General features: G+C 36.4%; 1 protein-coding gene across 1 annotated transcript in view; it reads left to right on the top strand.

Moving 5' to 3' along the window:
• Positions 1 to 2,423: 2,423 nt before the first annotated feature.
• Positions 2,424 to 17,362, top strand: part of LOC118016313 (membrane-spanning 4-domains subfamily A member 8-like) — a 107,346-nt gene continuing 92,407 nt past the window's right edge. Inside the window, exons 1-2 of the mRNA XM_035013749.1 lie at positions 2,424 to 2,555; positions 7,786 to 7,842. Of these exons, the coding sequence (XP_034869640.1) occupies positions 2,424 to 2,555; positions 7,786 to 7,842 (189 nt within the window). The remainder of the gene's footprint in view (positions 2,556 to 7,785; positions 7,843 to 17,362) is intronic.

Here is a 17,362-nt window from a genome sequence, read left to right on the forward strand (position 1 = left end):
AAGGTGATATTCTGGAGCACCACTCCTACTCCTTCACCCCAACCAAATCTAGCATGCTACACCTTTCTCTATAATATACCCTAATTAGTGGACTCTTGAGTCAGATTAAAAACCAGGACTGTAAGATAAATCTTGGTTTAGGAAAATGCCTAAGACCACTGGGACCAGAATCTTAGGATTCAGCAGGTGTGGTTGCAAGTGATCCTCTCACCTCCTGGTGCCAAAGCCAAAATTGCTAACAGAAGAAAATCATTGTCCCATTAACTGGTTGAGGGGGATGGAGATGGTAGAAATGTATCAGAGAAAAGAGCCGGCACTGAGAGTACAGACAAGAGGAAGAGGCAGAAGGAGCAGCAGAGACTACAGTTCTTCTCTCAGAACTAGAGGATGCTAAGTATCCTCGTCCATAAATAAGTCCCTAGACACCTTCATTTACTTGAAAGCAACCACACCTCTACAAATTGCTAGGAAATCCTCATGAATAACCCCTGTATGAGGTACATGTAGAGATTCCAAGCACTTCTATGGCTGCTACCTTCCTCCATTACCTTGTCTTCTCCCCAGTTTTCGATAATTTCTAGGGCTGAACAAGAGTAGTGGCAAAGACCCCTATGATTCAGAAACACAGAAGCTGTACTTCTCCCATGCCCTTTCTATCACCCAATTTGTAACTCTTTTGAAATTTTATATATCTGGATAATTGATTATGACATTCTTTTCTTACAGGCTGCCCAAGTAATGGTTGGTCTGATCCACTGTGTTCTGGGATATTTCTGGATACACTTATATATCAGAGAATTTGATTCCATTTCAATAAATTACCTGCCTATAACCTTGATATCAGGATACCCATTTTGGGCATCCTTGTTTGTGAGTAAATTATCTCACTGATGATCATGCATTCATTTATTCAATGTATTTGTGCCAGTTTCTGTGGCCAGGGAATAATGTAGAGATACCATCTGTGAAAACATACAATTCCTGCTGTCAAGAAATTCATTCTCATATCTACTGAAGCTATTTTAAGATGATAAATTTATTTATAAAATTCTTCCATACAAAGATTCTATTTAGTTGAATGAAAGTTAGGGACAATGAATGGTAAGTTTCTCAAAGGGCATTTTAGATAAGTAGTAAATGTTTACTTATAAGACTCATGTTTGCCAATAATATAGGCAAGCTGAGAGCTAGAGTTTAATGGTTGGGGCAATAGAAGGGACTTTGAAAAGTATTTTGACAAAAGAGAAAAGAAGAAAGAGCAGGAAGCTCTTGACCCAAGAGGAATTTGGAAGAATTCAACAAGGATTTCTAAGGGTTGTATATTGTCTTATAGCATGGGGTAAAATATTCTACCTCCTTCCATTTTCCCACAGACTTCTCAAAAATATATACCTATGTCACAAAAATATTTTTCATTCACTTGGCGAATATTCACTACCTAATGGAAGCCAGGCTCTGTTCTAAGTATTTCAGTTGCAGTAGTGAACAAAAGAGATCAAGATCCCTACCCTTGTAAAGCTTGCCTTCTAGCAAAAGATAATGTATTAAAAGATGAAAAGGACTGTGGGAAAAAATAATGTAGAGGAGGATAAAAATGTATAAGGTTGCAATTTTTATAGGACATTCAAGCTTCATTGAGAAAAGACATTTGAACAAAGACTTGAAGGAGTTGAAGTGATAAGCCACAAGGGATATCTGAAGAAAGAGTGTACAAGGAGAGCAGACCCTAGGCTGAGAGCAAGCGTGGACCATTTACTGAACAAATGGCCAGTTTGTATGGAGCAAATTGGGCTAGGAGAGACTGGTAGGAAAAGAGGTCAGCTATATGATAGGAAGTATGTTAATCTAAGGACTTGCAGTCATTAGATGTACTATTACTCCAAAAAACATTGAGAGCCATTGCAAGTTGTTGAACAGAGGAATGACATGATCTAACTTAAGTATTAAAGAACCATTAAAAGATTATAAAGGAGCAAAGGTTCAAGCAAGGAGCCTTTTAAAAGATCTGATTATAGTTATGTAGGTGAGAGAGTATAGTGGCTCAAACCAGAGAGGTAGTAAAAGGAAAAGTTAATTCTGGATACATTTTTATATTAGAACCCCAAAGATTTCCTAATGGCTTGGATATGGGAAGTGAAGCAGTGGAAGGAAATAAAGGAGACTTCAAAATAGTGGGTCAAACAATTAAAAGAATGGATTTATCATTGACTGAGATGGGTAAGGCTATGAGTTTAAAGGGGGTGGAACTTCAGGTGTTCAATTTGGGACATGTTGGGTTTGAAATCCCTTTTAGACATCAGCTATGTCTTAGACATTACACATACCAAGTATCCTGCTTATACCTATGAGTCTGGAGTTTGGGGGGAAAAAGTATAAATGTAAGGTCAATGGCATACTGATGGTATTTAATGCAATGAGACAAGATGAAATTAGCAAGAAGTTATCTCATTTGTAAAGAAGAGGACTATGGCCTGAGTTCTGGGGCATCTCCAGCATTAGGAATTCAGATTGAAGAAGAGGGACAAGCAAAAAAAATTGAGGAGAAAAACAAGAGAGTATACTATCCTGGAAGCCAAGTGAAGAAGGCAGAGTCAAGGAGGGAGTAGTGAATTCTCAATGACTATAGATAGGTCAAGTTAGATGAGATAAGATCTAAAATTGCCATTGGCTTTTGCAACATTGAGGTCATGAGTGATCTTGACAAGAAGAGGTTCATTGTCAGGTGGAGCTGAAAACCTGATTGAAATGATTTTTAAAAAGAATCAGAAGCCAGAGCAAATTTAGAGAACTCTTTCATTGAGTTTTCCTGCAAAAAAAGAAAAATAATGTGTTAGCTGACAGAGCAAGTGCAGTATATGTTTTCATTCTGACACAGTGATTAACTGAGTCTGTCCTCAGAGTTATGGTGGTAATCCAACAGGAGTTTGAGAGCATTGGTCACCCAGTGTGGTGAGCCATACTTGAGTTACATATATTTACATGCCCTATTATTATGTTACCACACAGTAAGAAAGCCACCACTAGCCTCAGAGTCAAAAGTGAAGACAAGTTCTGTCTGATCCTTTGATTGTTCAGTGACCCATACTACAGTTTCACTGGACTAAAATTACCCCTGGCCTCAGCTGATTATGTACTGTTTTATCCCTAGTGTATTTACCTACCAATTATTTCTGTTTATTAATTTTTAAACCTAATGCATGCATTTATGCAAGTTATCTAAATTCAATTTTGAACTAAGGGGGTTTGAATAAATAAAGAGGCAAATGAACATGTGTGTAATTTTTTTTCAATATATTTGAGAGTTATTATGGAAACATGGACCATAGGTACTTACAGCAGCTGGCCATTAACAACTGGCAAAGATGAGGGAGGATGCCAAGAGGGAAGTACACTTGCACTGAGGCTTAGGTCCTTTGCAGTAGCAGTTTCTTCTGGAGAGGCTCATCCCTCAAGTTTTGATGCTTATTATCAGCTTCAATGTCACCTTCTCTGAGAGACCTTTTTTTTTTTTTTAAGATTTTATTTATTTATTTGAGAGAGACAGAATGAGAGACAGAGCACATGAGAGGGGGTAGAGTCAGAGGGAGAAGCAAGCTCCCCGCTGAGCAGGGAGCCCGATACTGGACTCGATCCTGGGACTCCAAGATCATGACCTGAGCTGAAGGCAGTCGCTTAACCAACTGAGCCACCCAGGCACCCTCCAAGAGACCTTTTTGAAAAACCTCTTAAAATTCACCCCCAAGGGGCGCCTGGGTGGCTCAGTCGTTAAGTGTCTGCCTTCGGCTCAGGTCATGATCCCAGGGTCCGGAGATCAAGCCCCACATCCCTGCTCACGGAAAGCCTGCTTCTCCCTCTCCCACTCCCCCTGCTTGTGTTCCCTCTCTCGCTGTGTCTCTTTCTGTCAAATAAATAAATAAAATCTTTAAAAAAAAATTCACCCCCAAGATCCTCTATCATATCATACCATTTTATTTTCTTCATACTTTGAAAAGACATGAAAATCTCTGATGGTGAAAGGCCCCATGTTTCTGAGGAAGGAACATGTATGGCTGCCCTCATTACTGACTGTGGATAGTCTTTTTTTATAAAGACTGCATGCATACATGCAGTTTATACCAATGGAAAAAAATCCATTCTTGATGCATAACTATGCACAACTATCTTTTTAATATTTATTTATTTTTAATTCAAGTATAATTAACATACAGGGTTATATTAGTTTCAGGTGCACAATATAATGATTCAACAATTCTATACATTACTCACTGCTCATCACAATAAATATACTTTTAATCCCCTTCACCTATTTCACCCAACCCCCAACCCACCTTGCCTCTGGTAACCACCAGTTTGTTCTCTACAGTTAAGAGTTTGGTTTTTTGTTTGTCTCTTTTCTTCTTTGTTAATTTTGTTTTCTTAAATTCCACATCCTATGTGACGTGAAATCATATGGTATTTGTCTTTCTTTGACTGACTTATTTTGCTTAGCATTATAACCTCTAGATCCATCCACGTTGTTGTAAATGGAAAGATTTCATTTTTTGAATGGCTGAGTAATATTCCATTATATGTTATATACCACTTCTTTATCCATTCATCTATGGTTGAACAATTGTGTTGCTTCCATATCTTGGCTACTGTGAATAATGATGCAATAAACATAGGGGTGGGGCGCCTGGGTGGCTCAGTTGGTTAAGCGACTGCCTTCGGCTCAGGTCATGATGCTGGAGTCCCGGGATCGAGTCCCGCATTGGGCTCCCTGCTCGGCAGGGAGTCTGCTTCTCCCTCTGGCCCTCCCCCCTCTCATGTTCTCTGTCTCTCATTCTCTCTCTCTCAAATAAATAAATAAAATCTTTAAAAAAAAAAATAAGGGTGAATATATCTTTTCAAATTAGTGTTTTCGTTTTCTTGGGATAAATGCCCAATAGTGGAATTACTGGATCATATGCTAATTCTGTTTTTAATTTTTTGAGGAACCTATGTACTGTATTCCACAGTGGCTGCACCAGCTTGCATTCCCACCAACAATACACGACATTCCTCGTCCACATCCTCACCAACACTTATTGTTTCCTATGTTTTTGATTTTAGTCATTCTGACAGGTGTGAGGTGATATCTCATTGTGACTTTGATTTGCATTTCCCTAATGATGAGTGATGTTGAGCATCATTTCATGTTGGTTGGCCATCTGTATTTCTTCTTTGGGACAATGTCTGTTCATGTCTTCTGCCCATTTTTAATTGGATTACTTGTTTTTTGGTGTTGAGTTGTACAATTTCTTTATATATTTTGGATATTAGCTCCTTATTGGATATATCATTTGCAAATATCTTCTCCCATTTAGTAGGCTTTTTGTTTTATTGATGGTTTCCTTCACTGTGCAAAAGATTTTCAGAAACAACTGTCTTTCCAACCAATGCCAGATAATAATAAAATATTCAGGATAGGTGACTTTTGGGTGTGATTCTTACATTTCAAAAGTTAAACTGCAGATTAAATTATTTTTAAATGCTATTTTCTGTTAATTAAATAGTTTTCAATAGCAGTCTATTAAACATTCATGTGGGTGGATTCACTATAACAATGTGTGTTTTCTAGTAATAAAAGCTCATGCACTCCACAAGAAGTTAATTTTTTTAGCATGCCAAGCCTTTTATTATGGAAAATTTCAAACATTTAAAAGCAGAATAGTATATTGACCCTTTGGTATCCATTATCAGCTCATATTTAGTCTTGCTTCATCCATTCTTCCATTCACTTTCCCTATTTTACTCAGATTATTTTGAAGCAATTCCTAGACATCACATAATTTTATTTGTAAATATTTCAGCATGCATCTCTAAAAGACAAGGACTCTTAAAAATACAGATAACTTGCAATGACCTGGATGGAACTAGAGGATATTATGCTAAGTAAAGTAAGTCAGTCAGATGGAGACAAATACTATATGATTTCATTCATACATGGAATTTAAGAAACAAAATAGAGAAACATAGGTGAAGGGAAGGAAAAATAAAATAAGATGAAAACAGAGAGGGAAGCAAACCATAAGAGACTCTTAACTATGGGAACAAACTGAGGGTTGCTGGAGGGAAGGGGGATGGAAGGATGGGGTAACTGGGTGATGGGCATTAAGGAGGGCACATGATGTAATGAGCACTGGGTGTTGTTCTATGCAACTGATGAATCACTAAATTCCACCCCTGAAACTAATATTACAGTATATGTTAACTAAGTTGAATTTAAATAAAAATTTTTAAAAAATAAATCAACAAGAAGTTCTTAAATGAAACCAGTAAAATTATATCTATCCTCCATGCCATAAATCATGTTTAAAAAATTCCTTTATTCCATCCTAAATACAAGTATAATATTAATCCAATAATGGTTCCCTCCATCTCTTTAATAGAAAACCATGGATTTATTACTAGGTGATTTTTCCAGAGGCTACCATAGAACTACAATAGGAATTTTGGTGTTTCAACCAAATTCATTTCAAACTTCAATTGCTCTTTGGATGAGCAAAAAAAGGTCGGGGGGGAGGAAGGAAGGAAAGGAAAAGAAAAGAAAAAGAGAAAGAAATTAGTTCAGGTTCCTCAAGAAAGAGGACTTTTAAAAAATATTAAAAGCTCATTACTCTTTGAGGAATCTAAAAAATAATTGACACGAAAGTGGGGAGAGAGCCCTCTCTTATTTCAGTGAGTGTGACATCCATAGCTCTCTGATGTATAATAGAGAATTTGGCTGGCTTTGACTCCCTGGTTCCTGGGAAATTTTCCAAGTGATAAGAGTGTCTTTGTTATTCCTGGGCCCCTTGCACCATACCTGAGTGTTCAGGAGCTGGTCATGCCAGAAAGACCAACCATAGATACATAACGAAAACCCATAATGAAACTGTGGAAACTGAGGCTTGGGTAGGTTTCCTGGTTGGTGATATACACTGATGTGCCAGGAGGGTGATGCATGCTGAGGACATGGAAGCATCATGCTTCAGACCATTCTAGACCTCACCCTCTGCATCTCTTCATTTAACTGGCCCTGATTTGTATCTTTTCTAATAAAATTGTAAGTATAGCACTTTCCTGGGTTCTATGAGTCACTCTAGCAAATTATCAAACCTGAGATGGGTAGTGGGAAAGCTTATATTTGTAGCCAGTTGGTCAGAAGTCCAGGTGGTCTGGAAATCCCCAAGCTTATGGCTGGTGTCTGAAGTGAACACAGTCTTATTGGGAAATATTCCCTTTCCCTGTGAAGTCTGAGCTAACTCTGTGTAGTTGGCATTAAAAGTGCATTATACTCAGAAAGCAGAGACCACCAGGACACTGCCAGGGAAGTGAAGGAACTAGAGGCACAGGAAACTTTTAGGAACTTTAGAAATTCAGGGATTTCATCTCACACCTCATCAAACATATTTAAATGGTCTCATATCTCCATATTAAATATCATTTGCTTTGAAAAATTAAAAGGATTCTTATGATTCTGTTTTTGGAAAATTATCTACAAATAACTCATTTAATTTGTTATTAGTTATACTTTCTCAGCAATCATTGTGGATACTTGGGAAATCCCAAGAAGTGAAAAAAATCTAACTTATAAATTATTTTCAAATGTAATAAAGTTGTTATGGATTCTAAATTTAGCAGCTAATGAAGTTTCATGATGTTACATTTTATAGACCTTTCCTTAAACTTGTTATTAATTATTTTAAAATGTTACTGAAGTTGTCAGAGGAATTTCTTGGGTGATAACAAAGATACTTTATGTGTGCCTCTTTTTGTTCTCAGTTTGTCATATCAGGAATTTTTGCAATAGAAGCAGAGAAGATGCGTTCCCCAAAATTGGTAAGAATAATTGAGGAAATTTCAAGGATAAAAATTTAACTTGTCAAAAACAAGGATACTGGTAAGGAGGGGATATCATTGCCTCTTAAACAGTAGAAACTTATTCAAAATACTAAAATGTAAAATATTGCTTTATAATACTTTACAATATTTTTTAAATTGACGTACTCCAACAAAATTCTTTGTTAATTTCATAAAATATTAAAATGACACCGAATGCATGAAGCAAACCAGGAAATCAGGAGTGGAAATTTAAATAGGATGTCATTTATTTCAAATTAAATGTCAAATATGATAGAAAATGTGTAAATGGATATCTTGAAGCTGTGGGAGAGAAAAAATGTGATTAGAACAGTAAGTTAAGATTTTTTAAATGGCTTCTATGTACCACATGCCTCACTCAGAGTTTTTGTCTATTACCTCACAACAAACCCTATCAGGGTAGATAATATTATATACCAAGAGTATCAACAACTATCCCTAAAGACCTAGATTTATTTTTAAAAAATTTTTTATTTAAATTCAATTTAGTTAACATATACTGTATTATTAGTTTCAGAGGTAGAGTTCAGTGATTTCTCAGTTGCATATAACACCCAGTGCTCATTACATAACATGCCCTCCTTAATGCCCTCACCCTGTTACCCCATCCTTCCATCCCTCTCCCCTCCAGCAACCCTCACTTTGTTCCTTATGGTTAAGAGTCTCTTATAGTTTGCCTCCCTCTCTGTTTTCATCTTATTTTTCCTTCCCTTCACCTATGTTTATCTATATTGTTTCCTAACTTCCATGTATGAATGAAATCATGTGGTATTTGTCTTTCTCGGACTGACTTATTTCACTTAGCATAATACCATTATAATACCATTCACATTGTTGCAAGTGGCAAGATTTCATTCTTTTTGATGGCTGAGTAACATTCCATTCTATGTATGTGTATATACATATCACATGTATATAAGTGTGATATATACATGTTTGTATCCTTTGTTTCACTGTTATCACTGTTTGTATCCTTTGGATAAATACCTCATAGTGCAATTGCTGGGCCATAGGGGAGTTCTATTTTTAACTTTTTGAGGAAACTCCATACTGTTTTCCACAGTGGCTGCACCCACCAGTTTGCTTTCTCATCAACAGTGTAAGAGGGTTCCCCTTTCTCCACATCCTCAGCAACATTGTTTCCTGACTTGTTAATTTTAGCCATTCAGTGGTTTTGATTTGTATTTCTCTGATGCCAAGTGATGTTGAGCATTTTTTCATGTGTTTTTTGGCCTTTCGGATGTCTTCTTTGCAGAAATGTCTGTTCATGTCTTCTGCCCATTTCTTGACTGGATTATTTGGGGTTTTTTGGGTGTTGAGTTTGATAAGTTCTTTACAGATCTTGGAAACTAGCCCTTTATCTGAGATGTCATTTGCAAATATCTTCTCCCAGTCAGTAGGTTGCCTTTTAGTTATGTTGACTGTTTTCTTTGCTGTTTATTGGAGGGAGAGATGAACCATGAGAGACTATGGACTCTGAGAAACAAACAGGGTTTTAGAGGGGAAGGGGGAGGAGGGATGGGTTAACCTGGTGATGGGTATTAAGGAGGGCACAAACTCATGGAGCACTGGGTGTTATATGAAAACAATGGATCGTGGATCACCACATCAAAAACTAATGATGTATTGTATGGTGACTAACACAACATAATAAAATTAAAAAAAAAAAAAGAGGGCATGAACTGCGTGGAGCACTTGGTGTTATACGAAAACAATGGATCATGGATCACCACATCAAAAACTAATGATGTATTGTATGGTGACTAACATAACATAATAAAATTAAAAAATTATAAATAAATAAATAAATAAATAAATAAATAAACTTTTTATCCTGATGAGGTCCCAATACTTCATTTTTGCTTTTGTTTCCCTTGCCTTTGGAGACGTGTCTAGGAAGAAATTGCTGTGGCCGAGGTCAAAGTAGCAGCCTGTGTTCTCCTCTAGGATTTTGATGGATTCCTGTCTCACATTTAAGTCTTTCATCCATTTAGAGTTTATTTTTGTGTATGGTGTAAGAAAGTGGTCCAGTTTCATTCTTCTGCATGTGGCTGTCCAATTTTCCCAACACTGTTTGTTGAAGAGACTGTCTTTTTCCCACTGGACATTCTTTCCTGCTTTGTCAAAGATTAGTTGACCATAGAGTTGAGGGTCAATTTCTGGGTTCTCTATTCTCTTCCATTGATCTATGTGTCTGTTTTTGTGCCAGTACCATACTAGTCTTGATGACTACAGCTTTGTATTACAGCTCGAAGTCCAGAACTGTGATGCCTCCAGCTTTGGTTTTCTTTTTCCACATTATTTTGGCTATTCAGGGTCTTTTCTGGTTTCATACAAATTTTAGAATTGTTTGTTCCAGCTCTGTGAAAAATGCTGATGGGGATTGTACTGAATGTATAGATTGCTTTGGGTAGCATAGACATTTTAATGATGTTTATTCTTGCAATCCATGAGTATGGAATGTTTTTCCATTTCTTTGTGTCTTCCTCAATTTCTTTCATTAGTGTTATATGGTTTGGTTTTTTTTTAAGTTTTTATTTATTTATTTGAGAGAGAGTGAGAGAGAAAGAAAGCAGGAGCAGGGGGGAGGGGCAGAGGGAGAGGGAGCAGGGAGCCTGATGCAGGGCTGGATCCAGGACCCTGGGATCATGACCTGAGCCAAGTAACTGAGCCACCCAGGTGCCCCCAAGTGTTCTATAGTTTTCAGAGTAGAGATCCTTTGCCTCTTTGGTTAGGTTTATTCCTAGGTATCTTACAGTTTTTGGTGCTTTGTAAATGGGATCAATTCCTTGATTTCTCTTTCTTCTGTCTCATTGTTAGTGTACAGAAATGCAACTGACTTCTGTGCATTGATTTTATATCCTGTGACTTTGCTGAATTCCTGTATCGGTTCTAGCAATTTCCTGGTGGACCCTTTGGGTTTTCTACATAGAGTATCATGTAGTCTTCGAAGATTGAAAGTTTTACTTCTTTGCTGATTTGGATGCCTTCTATTTCTTTTTGTTGCCTGATTGCTGAGGCTACAACTTCTAGTACTATGTTGAACAACAGTGGTGAGAGTGGACATCTGTGTCGTGTTCCTGACCTTAGGGGAGAAGCGTTCAGTTTTTCCCCATTGAGGATATTTGCTCTGGGTCTCTTGTATATAGCTTTTATGATATTGAGGTATGTTCCCTCTATCCCTACACAGCAGAGAGTTTTTATCCAGAAGGAATGCTGGATTTTGTCAAATGCTTTTTTTGCATCAATTGAGAGGATCATATGGTTCTTGTGCTTTCTTTTATTAATGTAGTGTATCACATTGATTGATTTGCAGATGTTGAACCACCTCTGCAGCCCAGGACTAAATACCACTTGGTCATGGTGAATAATCCTTTTAATGTACTGTTGGATGCTATTAGCTAGAATCTTGGTGAGAATTTTTGCATCCATGTTCATCAGGGATATTGGTCTGTAATTCTCCTTTTTAGTGGGGTCTTTGTCTGGTTTTGGGATCAAGATTATGCTGGCCTCATAGAAAGAGTTTGGAAGTTTTCCTTCCATTTCTATGTTTTGAAACATTTTCAGAAGAATAGGTATTATTTCTTCTTTAAATGTTTGGTAGAATTCCCCTGGGAAGGCCTCTGGCCCTGGACTCCTGTTTGGTGGGAGATTTTTGACTACTGATTCAATTTTTTTGCTGGTTGTGGGTCTGTTCAACTTTTCTATTTCATCCTGTTTTGGGTTTGGTAGTTTATAGGTTTCTAGGAATTTATTTTTTCTTTCAGGTTGCCTACTTTTTTGGCATATAATTGCTCATAATATTCTCTTAATTGTTTGTATTTCTTCAGTGTTGGTTGTGAACTCTCCTCTTTCATTCATGATTTTATTTATTTGAGTCCTTTCTCTTTTCTTTTTTCTTTTTTTTTTTAAAGATTTTATTTGTTTATTTGAGACAGAGAGAATGAGAGAGAGAGAGAGCACATGAGAGGGGGGAGGGTCAGAGGGAGAAGCAGACTCCCTGCCGAGCAGGGAGCCCGATGCGGGACTCGATCCAGGGACTCCAGGATCATGACCTGAGCCGAAAGCAGTCGCTTAACCAACTGAGCCACCCAGGCGCCCTCTCTTTTCTTTTTGATAAGTCTGGCTAAGAGTTTATCAGTCTTATTAATTCTTTCAAAGAACCAGCTCCTAGTTTCATTGATCTGTTCTGTTTTTTTTTTTATTTCTATATGATTGGTTTCTGCTCTAATCTTTATTTCTCTTCTCCTGTTGGATTTAGGCTTTACTTGCCATTCTTTTTCCAGCTCCTTTAGGTGTGAGGTGAGGTTGTGTATTTGAGACTTTTCTTGCTTCTTGAGCAAGGCCTGTATTGCTATATACTTCCCTCTTAGGACTGCCTTTGCTGCATCCCAAAGGTTCTGAACTGTTGTGTTTTCATTTTCATTTACTTCCATGTATTTTTAAAATTCTTCAGTTTCCTGGTTGACCAATTCATTCTTTAGTAAGATGTTCTTTAACTTCCATGTATTTGTGGTCCTTCCAAGTTTTTTCTTGCAGTTGACTTCAAGTTTCATAGCATTGTGGTCTGAAACTATGCATGGTATGATCTCGATATTTTTGTACTGGTTGAGACCTGATTTGAGACCTGACCTTGTACATGATCTATTCTGGAGAACGTTCCATATGCACTTGAGAAGAATGTGTATTTTGCTGATTTAGGATGAAATGCTTTGAATATATCTGTTAAGTCCATCTGGTCCAGTGTGTCATTCAAAGTCCTTGTTTCCTTGTTGATCTTCTGCTTAGGTGATCTGCCCATTGCTGTGAGTGGGGTGTTAAATTCCCTGCTATTATTGTATTAATATCAATGTGTTTCTTTAATTTGTTATTAATTGGTTATATATTTGGCTGTTCCCAAGTTAGGGGCATAAATATTTATAATTGTTAGAATTTGTTGGATAAACCCTTTTATTATGATATAGTGTCGTTCTTCATCTCTTATTACAGTCTTTGGTTTAAAATCTAGTTTTCTGGTACAAGGATGGCAACTCCAGCTTTGTTTTGATGTCCATTAGCATAATAAATGGTTATTTACCCCCTCACTTTCAATCTGGATGTGTCTTTCGGTCTAAAATGAGTCTCTTGTAAGCAGCATATTGATGGGTCTTTTTTTTTTTTTCTTAATCCATTCTGATACCCTATGTCTTTTGATTGGAGCATTTAGTCCATTTACATTCAGAGTAGGGGTGCCTGGGTGGCTTAGTCATTAAGCATCTGCCTTTGGCTCAGGTCATGATCCCAGGGTTCTGGGATCAAGCCCCGCATCCAGCTCCCTGCTCAGCGGGAAACCTGCTTCTCCCTCTCCCTGCCACTCCCCCTGCTTGTGTTCTCTCTCTGTGTCTCTCTCTGTCAAATAAATAAAATCCTTAAAAAAAAAACTACATTCAGAGTAATTATTGAAAGATATGAATTTAATGCCATTGTATTACCTGCGAAGTCTCTGTTCCTATAGATTGTCTCTTAAAGACCTAGATTTAGATGTAGATTGTACATAATAGAGTTGAACTTTGAATGCAGACAGCTTAGCTCAGAATCCAAAATTGCTTAGAGGATCTGAGAGGAGGAACAAATGCTTAGGCTACGAAGGCTGGGGGGTAAAATCAGAAGACAGAGGGTGAGCAGCAAGGTCCTGATTTAGGATAAGATAGTGTGCAAGCACTCTGTGAACCCAGCCAAACAAAGTAGAGTAACAAATCCTATTTATTTAGACAGATTCACTTATCTACCCTTTGTTTCTTTTCATTTCTTCTTGCATTTCATCATTTCAGCTTGGAATTCCCTTCCCTCTAACTGAGAACACCCCCCCCCCTTAGTATTATTTCTTCCATCACAAATGTCCTGTACAATAGATTCTCTCAGCATTTGTTAGTCTGAAAACAACCTTACACTGCTTTTGCTTTGAAAGATTCTTTCACTGCATATGGATTTTAGGTTGACATTTTATTTTATTTCAGCATTTTATAAATATCATTTTATTGTGTTCCAGCTTCAATCTTTGACATTATGAAGTTTCTGTGAGCCTTAGCTATGCTCCTTTAAAATGATGTCTCTGTTTTTCTCACACTACTTTTACAATGTTCCCTTTACCTTCAGTTTCCAACAAATTCACTATGATGTAACTAGATGTACTTTGTATTGTATTCATATTATCTTGGATTAGCCAAATGTATGTGTCTGTCTATAAGGGGTTGAATCTGAATTGATACTTTTCATCAACTTTGGAAAATTGTTGGCCTTTTTCTCTTCAGATATTGCTTTTGCCAGATTGCCTTCCCCTTCACTACTTTTGGGACTCCAGCTAAATGTAGGTTAAATATTTTCACTATGCCCACATGTTTCTCACAGGTTTTTTCCTTTTTCTTTTATTTTTTCTCACTCTACTTTTATTTCATCATTTTCTATTGCCCTTCCCTCCAGGTTCCTTCTGTGTCTAATATGCAGTTATGGAGTTCTCTCTGTTAGTATTCTTCAAATCTAGAGCTTCCATTCAATTCTGCTTTTAGATTCTAATTCTTCTGTGGAATTCTCTATCTCTTCATCTTTCTGCTCCATTCGTTCTTATTTTCTTGAACATATTAATAGTTATTTTTAAAATTGTATCAATAATCCCAATAACTGGATTATTTATGAGACTATTTTTATTGACTTTTCCAGTCTTTAAAAAAAAATATGATCCTGTCTTTTAACTTATCTAGTAATTTTTGATTGAGTGCCAGAAATTGTGTATAGAAAAGTATAGCAATGTCAGCTGATGTTCAATCTTCCAGAAAGGGTTCACCCATTCCTCCCCTCAGCTGATAAAACAGGACTGAGGCTGGATGGCAGTATGGATAAGAATACATACACCTCTCATGCATCTTCTACTTATGTCATAGAGCCCTCCAGGCCTTGCAATTGAGAACCTGATATGTTTACAAGAAACTGTCCCCTAGAAGTCCTGATCCATGTTTCCACAGCATAATTATGTGACCAAAAATTCTTCTCTGCTTTTCAGATGCTTTCTTCTTACTTAGCCTTCTTACTGATCAGCAAAACTTCAAAATCTGACTAGCATCTTAATAGAATAATTGGTCATATAGCTGGCTCATTTCTTTGGCCCTCTCCCACAGAAGCTTGTCACCTCAGGTTTACAATTTTATCTTTCCAGCCCTGCAAGAACACCAAAAACTATGATGATTCCTCTCTCCTCTAGCAATCACCTTCTGCTCAGGCAAAATCTGAAACCTCAGCCTCTTGCCCTAACAAATGCTCCCAAGGAAAAATTATCTGTAGAACATCTGCTCACCTCTCTGTGGTCTTCTTTCTCAGCATTCTTGGCCCCTGTATATTCTTCAGTGCCTCATCACTGATGCTTTTCTCATGCTATTACATAGATGAAATACTTGTGGTATTGTATCCTGTTTTTCTAGCCATTGTCAGAAGGAACATTAGTCTGCCATAGCTTTTTCATCATACCAAAAGCATAAATCTTCTCAATGTTTTGAGGTCCATAAGATCTTATTTTTTTATATTTCTGATATTGATTATTTTGTCTATTTTTCTTAGCCAGTCGCACTATGGTTACATTGTTTATTATCTCAAAGAACCACATTTTGGGTTTTTTAATCCTCTTTCATGTATGTTTGTTTTCTATGGCATTACTTTCTATTTTTGTCTTTGTATTTCCTTCTCTATTTTCTCTGGATTTTGTTTGCTATTTTTATAGCTTCATCAGATTGATGCTTCATCAGATCTGTTGCATCTCTCAAAATTTAATATGTGGTAATTTCAGCTAAAATTTCAGTTAAAATATTTTACAATTTCCAATGTAATTTTTCCCAAAAAATTCTAACCAGTGTTTCCTGAAGTTGAATAATTTTTTTTGTTTTCAAACTGTTAAATCAAAATTTAACACAAATACAGAAAAATACAAAACATAAATATCTGTATCAATGAATTATCAGAGTGAATGCCCAAGGAACTCCCCTTGAAATCAAACATATCAGAAGCCCCCTTCATGTCCTCTTTCAGAAATTTTACCCTCTCTTCTTTCTAAAGGTAAATGTTATATGACTTACTAAATTGTGGCATGTAAATACAATACTGCTGTTTTGCAATAAAAAGGAACAAACAATAGTGAGTACACTACAATAAGAATGAATCTGGCAGTGTTGAATGAATGAAATAAAAAAGAAAATAATTAATACACATTGTATTATACATGTATAGTTAATTATAATTATATTTAAAAACTTATACAATACACACTGTATAATTTTTAAAATTCAAAATTTACCTCATTGCTAGAAATGGAAATCTTTACAGGATTTTAAAAATTTCATTTGGGGTACCTGGGTGGCTCAGTCAGTTAAACATCTGATTCTTGATTTCAGCTCAGGTCTTGATCTCAGGGTCATAAGTTCAAGGCCAGCATTGGGCTCCACACTGCACATGGGCCTACTTAAAAAAAAAAAAAAGTCATTTTACATTTATGGGCTTAATTAATTAATTAGTTTTGTTTTACCTATGATGAAGGTATATAGTTTTTTGTTTGTTTGTTTCAAGTTTTTATTTGAATTCCAGTTAGTTAACATATAGTTTAATATTCATTTCAGGAGTAGAATTTAGTGATGCATCATTAACATACAACACCCAGTGCTCATCACAAGTGCCAAGGTTTAATTTATTTAAAATGTTTTGTCATTGATGATGAAAATAAAAGAAACTGGCAGATATGTAAGTATATATAAATGAATAAGGACTCTATATGATACTAAAAGTAGCATTTTGTAAATTCCAAAATATACAAAGAGACTGAAAAACACAAAAATAACGGATAGGCTGAAATAGAGGTAGAGGGAAATGGTCTAAGGTCTTTGCATTGTCTAGACAAATATTAAATTACCAATCACTATTATGCTTTAGCATTTAAGAATTTTGTATTGAAGGAGTGAATGAAATGCATGCGTGCAACATCAGAAAAACACTCCTATTTGGATCCTGGTAAATTTGGAGATTAGGGAACCCATAGACTAACCTGAGATTCTGGAAAGGTTAGAAATTATAATAAATCATCCACTTTAACATACTTGCCAGTAATGCAAACTAACTTCATTCCAACTTGTTTGTTCCACATATGACTAGTTGACATTTTGTATCTATTCCAGTTGAGATGCACCATAAAGACAAATACCTACAGTGCTTCCCTTGCAGTGATTGGCCTATTTCTAATTGGATTTGAAATTATATTCTTTTTAATGAAACAAGAAAAAATTGTATGGATACAGGTAAGTACAAGATTTTATCATTTTTTTCACAATTAGAGACTTCTATATTAAGTTTGTAAATGAGCTGAGAATTATTTTGGTTTTGGACAAATGTGGAGGTGGTAGAAATTATTCACGTTTGGTATGACCACAAATATGGATTCAAATCACTGAATAGGTCTCTAAACCTA

Source organism: Mirounga leonina, unplaced genomic scaffold (genome assembly GCF_011800145.1).
Source record: "Mirounga leonina isolate KUSES-001 unplaced genomic scaffold, KU_Mleo_1.0 Mir_166, whole genome shotgun sequence".
Classification (NCBI taxonomy): Eukaryota; Metazoa; Chordata; class Mammalia; order Carnivora; family Phocidae; genus Mirounga; species Mirounga leonina.